Source organism: Portunus trituberculatus, chromosome 15 (genome assembly GCF_017591435.1).
Source record: "Portunus trituberculatus isolate SZX2019 chromosome 15, ASM1759143v1, whole genome shotgun sequence".
Classification (NCBI taxonomy): domain Eukaryota; kingdom Metazoa; phylum Arthropoda; class Malacostraca; order Decapoda; family Portunidae; genus Portunus; species Portunus trituberculatus.
The window spans coordinates 14703629-14714237 of NC_059269.1; the positions used below are offsets into that span (position 1 = coordinate 14703629).

The 10609-nt window shown below is 39.5% G+C and overlaps 1 protein-coding gene across 17 annotated transcripts in view; it reads right to left on the reverse strand.

Moving 5' to 3' along the window:
- The window catches only part of LOC123503932 (kazrin-like), a 110939-nt gene that overhangs the window by 10948 nt on the left and 89382 nt on the right, over window positions 1–10609 (reverse strand). For 13 of the 17 annotated variants that reach the window (XM_045254058.1, XM_045254059.1, XM_045254057.1 and 10 more), the window contains 8 exons: window positions 7784–7996; window positions 7317–7444; window positions 6750–6929; window positions 6149–6353; window positions 4637–4723; window positions 2227–2377; window positions 1822–2021; window positions 263–483 (listed from right to left, as the gene is read on the reverse strand). In XM_045254058.1, coding sequence (XP_045109993.1) covers window positions 263–483; window positions 1822–2021; window positions 2227–2377; window positions 4637–4723; window positions 6149–6353; window positions 6750–6929; window positions 7317–7444; window positions 7784–7996 — 1385 coding nt within the window. Of the gene's footprint in view, window positions 1–262; window positions 484–870; window positions 1190–1821; window positions 2022–2226; window positions 2378–4636; window positions 4724–6148; window positions 6354–6749; window positions 6930–7316; window positions 7445–7783; window positions 7997–10609 lie in introns of those variants that run through there. The other 4 variants (XM_045254049.1, XM_045254055.1, XM_045254051.1 and 1 more) reach the window with 4 other exon arrangements.

Consider the following 10609-nt stretch of genomic DNA (forward strand, 5'->3'; position numbering starts at 1 on the left):
AAGAGATACTTGTCTATATTCAATAATATTTTCTGTATATACTTTCAGTCCTGCTGTTGCAACCAAATCTTACTATGACAGAACATGTAACTTTATTGAATAGTCAGAATAGATTATAATAAACATACTGAATAATGTCAAAATGCAGCCTAATTTTCAAAGAAAATTCAGAACACCTTTATGCTATTCATGGATGTGTTAATAAACAATATTTTACATTTTCCAACTACTTTTGAAAAATAAAATACAGCAAAATACCAACCTTCCCACTCCGAATGTTTTCTGCACACATTGCACCATACTGAGCCATGCCCAAAGTGACTTCTAGCCAGGCAAGAACTGTAGGAGCTTTCCATCTCTCCAGAGGGATGTGTTGTGCTTCCTCCAGTAGCCTCAGCTTCTCAGAATAACTCTCCTCAGTTAGTGGAGAGGCACAGAGGGAGGAGCTTGGAGACCATGATGCCCTCTTGTCACTCCCACTACCTACATGTGTTATGGGTTAGTCAAGAGACATTTCTAGTGTGACGTAGTTAGGGATACTAGTTGGCTGAAGATGTGAAAATGTCACAAACAATTCCATCCATAAATGCATGCTTTCATACTGCTTGAGACAAATAATCAACATATATGTGCTGCAACTTCAAATGTTAATATGTATATGCAGTAACAAGTTAAAAACATACAAGTATATAGTAAGTTCACACAATATCATAGCACACATAAATATTTGTCAAAATCTGTTAGATTATATTAGTGATATGAAATAATATATATACATATACAGGCCATGTTTGAACTGAAAGAGAGAGAGAGAGAGAGAGAGAGAGAGAGAGAGAGAGAGAGAGAGAGAGAGAGAGAGAGAGAGAGAGAGAGAGAGAGAGAGAGAGAGAGAGAGAGAGAGAGAGAGAGAGAGAGAGAGAGAGAGAGAGAGTATGCATGTGTGTGTAAGTATTCGTGTGCATGTGTGTGTGCATGTTCATTGCAGACAATGTAACAGTTTACAGAACATACATTTATAATAATGTATCTTAAACACTTGTAACTAAAATTTTTGCATGACAAACATAAACAAGACACAGGTACATGATAAGACAGCTTGACGGACACAAAGAGGCATATTAGTGAGACTACAGGTTGTTGGCATCTTCCAGGGAGAGAGAAGAAGGCAGGTCCTCTGAGCTGGAGACTCCTATAATCAACCAATACAATTACCTTGGGTTCTCACATCATACTGACAGGATCCAACATGATCTTATTTTTAATGAAGTATACATTTCAAATCATAAAAGAAAAAGACCAAGCTTAAGATGAGAAAGGAACAAAATTTTCACTGCAATAATAAATTTTATTAAATTATGTTTACTCTCTAATGCATACAATACATATCCCAAGTACCATCAGAGAGAGAGAGAGAGAGAGAGAGAGAGAGAGAGAGAGAGAGAGAGAGAGAGAGAGAGAGAGAGAGAGAGAGAGAGAGAGAGAGAGAGAGAGAGAGAGAGAGAGAGAGAGAGAGAGAGAGAGAGAGAGAGAGAGAGAGAGAGAGAGAGAGAGAGAGAGAGAGAGAGAGAGAGAGAGAGAGAGAGAGAGAGAGAGAGAGAGAGAGAGAGAGAGAGAGAGAGAGAGAGAGAGAGAGAGACTCTTTGCTTTACCTTTAGTACATACTTTTAGCTTCATTAAGTGGTCTCTTTGGATGATCCATTTTATTGAAACACTGCCATATTCCTACTTCCCTTCATAAATGCTTTGCTTCACTTTATTCTGGACTATTGAAAATTATGTCAATTTAACTCAAACATTTCAAGGTTCATAAGATATGCATACCATCATATATTGAAGTGTCAAGGGCAGCTCGTTTTTTCTGTCGTGCAAAGACCCTAGAGATGGATCCCCAAGTTCCACCACTCTTGTGATTCTTGCGCATCAATGTGCTGGTTCCTTGTGCCTTTGAGATCTCACCAGCTTCACTCAAACGCTCACACAATTGCTCAGCAGAACGACTCAATCCCCCTGCATTGGCACTACTGTAAAGAACAATGAATGAATACGTGCTTTGAAGAAGATTAGTGAGAGAGTAAACATAATACAAAAATACAAAATATGTAATTTACAAGTTCAGGAAAATTTCAGTCTTCATCTATGAGTAATTAAATAAATCACAAGAATATATTAATTGAAAAAATTGAAAGCTTCATCCACTTACACAAGCTGTAGAAGCTGAGGACATACCTGTTAGCAAGGCCACTCATGGTAGCTGAAGTTTGTACACTGGTAGGCGTCTTATCCCCTCCACCTGGCTGGTCATCCCCTGCCCGAATGTACGCAGGAGTGGCATACAAGGGGGAGAGTGAGGGGGACTCTTTAGGGGTGTCTGGCCCACCTATATCATTAAAAGTAGTTAATACATCTAACAGAAGAACATCAAAATGCATATACTGTACATGTATACAAGCAAGGTTTCCATGATAGTGCAATTAAATTTGGTTAGGTTTAATGTGTTTCAGTTAAAGAAAACTGTGCATAAGATAGTAGAAATAGGAACAGTGTTAAGTGTACAAGTAGCACACAGACAGTTGGTTTATTTCACAACAAATAATTTTCTTAAAAATGTGTAAAAGTTTCTTGACTTGAATAAAAGCAAAAATTTTTACTTCCTTGCTCAGACGTATACTTGCATCTTATGTCTAGAATACACATTATTTGAGAAGACAAAAAATCAATGCAGTATATAAAACTTCATTCAAAAGGTGCATGCAAATTATACTTAGTAATCCCATATTCAATCAATGGTAAAATAAAAACATAATAAAATTGGAAGTCAAGTCAAGTCCAGCACTCAGATTCTTACATACATAAAAATGCATTGGGTACAAAAAAGATCATGCAGAATAACCCTCAGAATATTGGGCATCTGGTGTAAAAGAATAATTCATTAAAGAGAAAGTAGAATGAGTCTTTGTGTTATTAATATCAGTGATGGCTGAAACAAGAAAAATAAGGGAGAATGTTTGTCTTGCATACAGGACTGGTGGTAATGCTTTATTATTTATTGTATAAGTGGCTGTCAGCCAGGTTCTACTAAAAATATAATGGCAACCATGGCAAAAAATATATGTCTAAAGTATGTTGTAATAGGGAACAGTGCTCTCTATTACTGGTAATCTTTAGGGTCTTTGTTATATATATTTTGAGGCAAACAGTCCTATACAATATAAAAGATTTTTATCACGGGTATCAACTGTCACATGTAATTTAGCTAGTGAAATGAGGTAAAACAAGAAAGAAGGCAAGTGAAAACTGTGTTCACTGTGGACCTGACTGCCCTTCTCATGTGTGAGCTGAACAAACTGATCACTATGACACAAGACTTCAAATGATGATGATAATGATGATGATGATGAGGAGTTTGATAATGACATTGTTGATGGTAATAATGATGATGATAATGATAATAAATATGATGATGATGATGATGATAAAAAAATAATAATATTATTACATATTAAGCCTAAATTTCTCCATGGAAATGAGGTTAGTTGGCATTAGACACTACATGCACACATTCACACTCACAATCACACCCACAAGCATCACTTTAAACACTATAGTTCTTGAGCCTGTACATCATGATGAATCCATTCACCTACACAATCACCTGGTATTGCCAATAGACTACCTGAGGCAAGGTGCCACATGCACACACTCACAATTGTGCCCACAAGATGATGATTTCCAGTGAAATAAGGTACAGAGGACATGAGAGAAAGGGATGAAATGAAAATAAGAAGATAAAGCATACAAGCAGAATAAGCAGGCTCAGAAATTAAGACAATTCTGTCATGGCCATCTCCTTAGGGGAGCTCACATTGGATATGTGTAGATAGCAAGACAAATCATTCCAGTATACAGTAATGAACTGAATCTCATTTAAACTGGAAAAAAGGTTGTGAAAATCTGACCATTGTCATAAATACCAGGATATTCCTACACACTGTTGTTTCTCTTTAATACAAACGAAAATGCCAGGCATGCATGAAGTTTTAAATTCTCAGCAAGATCAGTATCTATGTAGCCATTTTGCATGAAAAATTAAGAGAAACAAAAATTGTATCCTTCCTCCTTTGATCATACTTTTTTTTTTTTTTTTCATTTGCACCAGTTTTAATCACTATCCTAACCTACAAAAAGCACAAAAATAGAAAAAAAAAAAAAAAAACAGGAAAAAAATTACTTCACAAATCACGCGTTTCATCTTATATCAACTGAGTTTGCCTATGCTTAAAATTGAAGCATTTACTGTTGTAAGGAAAACATGCTTCAAGGTTCTGAGAAAATCGGTGCTACATTCAGTAACGTATCAGCAAAGGCATAGAGAAGCCAACAACTTAAAAATGAACCTTTCAACAAACATATGTACTATCAAAAATCATAATGTCAATTCCTGCATTCTTACAGCATTCAATATAAACAAACACATGAAAGCTACTTTATATATAATGCCAACAAAGATGTCAAGACCTTGAAACTGATAATCACGCAGGCAAAAAATAAAAGAAGAAAAACAAATTAATATTCAAATCTGCAGATGAAACAACACTGAGCAATGAGACAAGACTAAGTCCTTCGTATAACAACATACAGGCATAATAGAGGTACTGGGGCACAGCAGGACATCGATACGTATCGCAATCCACAGACCCTCGCTCCAGGGGAAAGAAAGGGGTGCCTAGAATTTAAGATCTCATATAATGATCACCATGGAGGGATAATATGTACATATAGGTTAGGTTATAAAAAGACTATGAGGTTAAAAAAGGTAGGTAATAGATTAAGGTATATGAACCTGCACAAGAGCAAAGCTGTTTTGGATACAGATGTTAAAATACGGACAGTAATTACTGTCTTTCTTTAACATCCATAAAACCTGAAATTGCTACAGTGTGCACATACCTGCCAAACCACACACCTAGACACACATACACACACACACACACACACACACACACACACACACACACACACACACACACACACACACACACACACACACACACACACACACACACAGTTTCCAGTAACAGGCATTAGATGGGTTAAATGTACTCTTAAAACACTTTCATCTCTTCTAATTGAAAGCTGGATTTGGATTTTCAAATTATATTGCTGTCTCACTAACTTTTGTGAAATATGATAAAACTAACCACTTCTACTGTTCCATTACATAAAATAAGTTATTTTCAACTTAATTGTGGTGTATAGTGCCAGATGGATACTAATAAAGTGAAGAAGTTATATATAACGGTGTAAAATAAAAAGCATGCTGAATGCTATAGGCAAACAAAAGTAGAGCACCTCAAAGGTTCCATGGATATAACTATTAATGTATATGTGCTGATAATGGCATTGCACATATAAAAACATTTAAGACTGATAAACCATTAAAAATGGAAACAGTATAACAAACATATTTGATTTTATTAATACCCTTAAATGTTTTGAACTAGCAATAACTTGACATAACCAGTAGTCACATGTATATGCTTTATCTTTCTTTATGCATAACTTTTATCCTCAATTTGTCTTTTAGAATGAGGTGATTTTAAAGAATGATTGAAGATGGTGTCACACTGAATAGAGGCAGAAATGTGGGCAAATGTCAACAAATTGTACTTGTACTTACGCATATAATCACATACGTAATAATTATCTTCAATCTAGCCTTACCTGGCAGTCTATCAAGCTTTAAAAATTGCAGAATCAAATTAAATACCCAAGATGTCCACAATGCTTCAATATAGCATTAATGTTACATAACAACCTACTACAAATCCTGAGTATTCAGAGATAGCAGTGACACTTCTTAAGACACTATTGTTAATCTCCTACTTGAAGTCTACATTTCAATGTTTCCAAGCAATTTCTTTTCATTGTGATAAATTATGAAAGGGTAAATACTCCACATCTTCTAAAACTGTGAAGAGAATCCAGTAATATTCCAAAATGCAGTGTAAAGCCACTAGCTTCCCTTATGATTCCATAATGAAATGAAAATGTATATGATTAACTCCAAAGATGAAATCAAGTTGTACATTTACTGATATGTAGGTCATTAGAGAGCATCATCTACTCAGCAAAGCAATTTGAATCTCACCATCATGGCTGGCAGTGGATTCCCGGTCACTGGAGACTCTAACACCTGAGTCGGCTGATGACCCACGTCCATTTGGGGTTGGTGTGGGTGTGGCCACAGGCAATGGGGAGCAGGTTGGGGTGGAGGCAGTAGGAGTGGGCAATCCATTGGTCCTGACAGACTCTGCATCACTGTAGTAACCCACAGAGTTGAGCTGCTTCCGGACCTAAGAAAAATACCATATTATTGATAAAGTATACAAATGATTTGAATACTTCTGCACCTCATCTGCCCTATATAATCTCCTAGAAGAGATAGTTCTCCTACGACCAAAACTCAATACACACATATGTATATGTATAAGCCATTTCCTACAATGAAGACTCCAAAAAAGAAGACCTAATGAAATGAGTCACACCATACTCTCCATTTACTATGGTCACACTTATAATATTTCAAACAAAAATTAAAATGTCTGCAATAGGTAACTATGATACCACATGACATGTCATATTGCATTATAATAATCATGTCATCTTCAATAAAACTTTAGCAAGAACATCAATGAAATGAAATAATACACAAAGAATTCTTGATTTTCAGTATTTTTCACTCTTCTTACCAAGTCAAGTTCTTCCTGGAGCTTCTTCACAGTGGCTTCCTTGAGACCAAGCTGTGCAGAGAGCTTCACTACCTTCTCTGACTCATCCCTTGCGTGCTTCAGAATGTTCCATTTCTCCCGCTCAGTTTCATCTCTTTCGGCTGCCAAATGCCGAAGAGATTCATCACTGTCCTTCATCCGCTGATTGGAGAGAAAATGCAATATTTGGGAAGTTTGTTCAGTATAAGCAAAACAAATTGCAATTCAATGCAATTATGTAATTTACAAAAAAAAGATATTCCTTTCTATTAGACTGAAAAAAAGTGGGAAAGAAAAAAATTAAAGAGAGGAAAAAGGTGGCTGCATAGTCATATGTAGTGGCTAGGGAAGATGTTGAAAACTCATCTTTTGGCAGCAGGCACATAGTTGTGAATAATTAGTAGCTAGGAGTGGGAGTAAGAGAAGCATGCAAAAACCAACACTTGAACACGATTCTTAAATTTAACAAACGAAAGAAATACAATCACTTTGTGGCTTTATTTTACCGCTGCTTTATTTATTTCTACTGTACCATTAATTTTGAATTACCTGTTCATAATTCCGAATGAAGTCCCTTAGCTCTTTCTCCTTGTCCTCCAACGTGGCATAGAGCTGCTTCATCTGGTTCAGCAAGTCAAACTTCTCAGCCTTCAAGCGCTTTCTGTCTGCTTTCAAGGCTGGAAAATAATACGCAATGAAAATACTGTATATACATACGTACCGGAGAGAGAGAGAGAGAGAGAGAGAGAGAGAGAGAGAGAGAGAGAGACTATATTGTGTTACATGTTTTTTTAAATTATAAAGGATCACGAAAAACATCAATGAAACAGTGTCACCCACATATGGTGTCCTGATCATCCAGAGCTCATACTGACCGATCTTCGGCTACGACTAAGACCACTCAGACATTCACACACCACGCTGGGATAGACAGCGAGGCCTTTACATCCCGTACCTACTTGATACCATATAAGCCGAACGCGATAATCTATGGATTCTGTACAACGTAAAATTACCTGACAATGCCTCCTTGGCGTGTGTCAACTCCACGGTCATCTCGCTGATCTTGGGTTTGAGGTGTTGGTCTTCCTCCACGATACTCTCTTTTACTCTCCTCAGTTCCTCCACCTCACTCAGCAGACCTCGATTCCGTATCGTCAGCTTTTCATTCTCCAGACGTAACTGCGACACCTCCTCCACCAGCTGGTTACTCGATAGCTCACTGTGATCTGTCAGGAAGAAGTAAGGCTATCATTAGTTCTTGCACTGTGGTATGATTTTCACTGGGCAGCAGGCAAGAACACTAATAAAACTTATTCAAGTAAAGAACACACACACACACACACACACACACACAGCGATATTGTTATTGTAAGTGCTGCATGCTGATCAACAGCGACACGCATTGCGGCGGATGAGCAGTAATCGTCCCCTCATTAAGAGTACGTATGTATTTCCACACTGTCAGAATTGTACATTAAATGATTTCACACACACCCGCCTGTTTTCATACGCTGCCCTACACCATCCACCCTCCACCCTCAACCACTCTTCCATCCACCCACCTGCTTAACCACATTGGCGCTACTCTAAAAAAACTGCTGAAACAACACGCGATACTTATGATAAACAATAACCAGAGAGAGAGAGAGAGAGAGAGAGAGAGAGAGAGAGCATTGCATGTCTTTGTATTCAGATTTATCGGTATAGTTTCAAAACATAATAACAAATATCTGGTACACTGATCAAAGATTCCATTTTCGCACTTATCACATCTTTTTGAAGTGTCATCACTCATCTGATGGAGGGACTACCTGATTTTTCAGCGATGACGGCCAACTGAGCACCAGCTGAAGGTTGTCGCACATACAGGTGTCGCCAGCTATTGGTCATCTCCGGGATTTGAGCTTCACTTTCCAGATTTGCGTTTTCCCAGGCCATACCACCCGCCGCCGCTCCAGCAGCTGTCAGACCTCGACCAAACCGAGAGGCGGGGATAAGCGTCTCACATCTCATCTCCCTGGGTGCTGGGCCTGGAGCACCACCCTCCCTAGTGCACACAGTCACGTCCTTGATGACCATGTGCACGTGGCTGAACGATGCGTCTTCGCCACGTAGCGTCTGCTGGGTTGTGCTTGTGCCTGAGTATTCGGACGCCACGATACTGGTGACGTCATCCTCCAGTCCAGAGCCGAACCTCAAATAAGTAATGTTGTGGTTACCTTGAATCACCGTAGCGACGTCTAGGCTTGACTGTACTGCTCCCGGCCTTATTTCCTCCATCCGCTGTTCACTGTTACCTAAGGTTTCAGTGCTGTTGAGTAAACATGCCTCTATTTTCCCAATCTTGTTCTCGAATGGCTCTAGACAAAGCTGAATGCCTTCTTCCTTTTCTCTCTCTGCATCTATGTTATTCACATTTAACTACACTGTCGATAGTTAAGCCGTCTTCTTCCTCACTAGACTCGTAGGCTTCTAGATCACTTGTAGAGCTCACCACGAAATTAGACTTCGTTTTCCAGTACTCCGGAACCCCCTCCTCTTCGATGATGCCCAGCCGCCAGTCAGCAGGATTTGTTGCGGTATACACTACAGGACGGTCATCGAAAAATTCATCTTCTTCGTCCAGTAGACCTATATTTTCATTTGATGTTGAGGCTTCACTTCCTTCTAATTCTTGCAATAAGGACTCAATAAAACTGGAAGGTTGTACAGCAGCGAGACTTGTTGCGCCTGACTCGTTATCGCGACAAGGATCAAGGTCTTCTCGGCGCTCATTTTCATTGTTATCGTAAGATTCTTCGTAGATAAGTCTTGCAGTTAGTCTTTTTACGTCAATAGTTTCCTCTGACTCGGTGTCCATCCTCTGGGTGCCCACACAAACCTGAATGTTGTCCCTCACATCGCTTGATCTTTGGGTTAAGATTCTGTCACTTGCATCGCCACCAACTTCCTCACATTCCTGCACCTCCTGCCCCATCTGCACCTCAGAACACGACCTCCCACTTTCCACAGAGATGAGGCTTTGGATGGACGTGGCCGCCTCCATACTGGCACAGTCTGAATGCGTCACCTGGACCAAGGAAGGCACATCGTCTTCTGCACAAATGGTGGTGACAGACAGTCGTTCGACATTACGAGATTCTAGTCCTGTTTCTGCGATCGGTAAGCCAAAGTTGGCCAAGACAGTGCTGCCGATCCGTCCAGCCTGCAGCTGGTCGGCTACAGCGTAAAACCCGACACTGTTGCCCATTCCAGGTGATGGTCGACACGATTCAGTGCCCGAGGCCTTGCTGCTACTTCAGTGTCATGGGAAATGATGTGTTTGATTATGTTTGAAAAAATAGTTGACATTTCTTTGATGGCAAAGTTGCATATATTTCAATGGTTCACTGAATAACGCAGAATCTGTACATCATCTTCACAAATATTTGAGATTACTAAGACCACCATGCATAAGAAAATCAACAGAGCCTTGTAAAAACTTCATGGCTTCAATAATTCTGATACATTTCTTTGATGCTACGCTCCAGATGCTTCCTCCCAGTGCCTGGAGAAACACCCACTTCACAAGAAAAGAGTCATTTGGCGACCACAGAGCCACATTTCCCACGACTTTTTCAACAAAGGCAACTGTCGCACTCGAGACGCCGCCGTCCCAGCCCTCCACTACCCGGATTCGAGACAAACTGGAGGCAGAGGTTGAGTAAGGCAAGAGGCAGTGAAGAGAGAGGCAGCGGGACTGGAGGCCTGTGCGGTTGACATCTGAGCTATCTGAGGTCGTGTCTGTCCCCATGAAACCAGTCCGTCAAGATGGTCCATGGGAACGATCGAATGAGGAG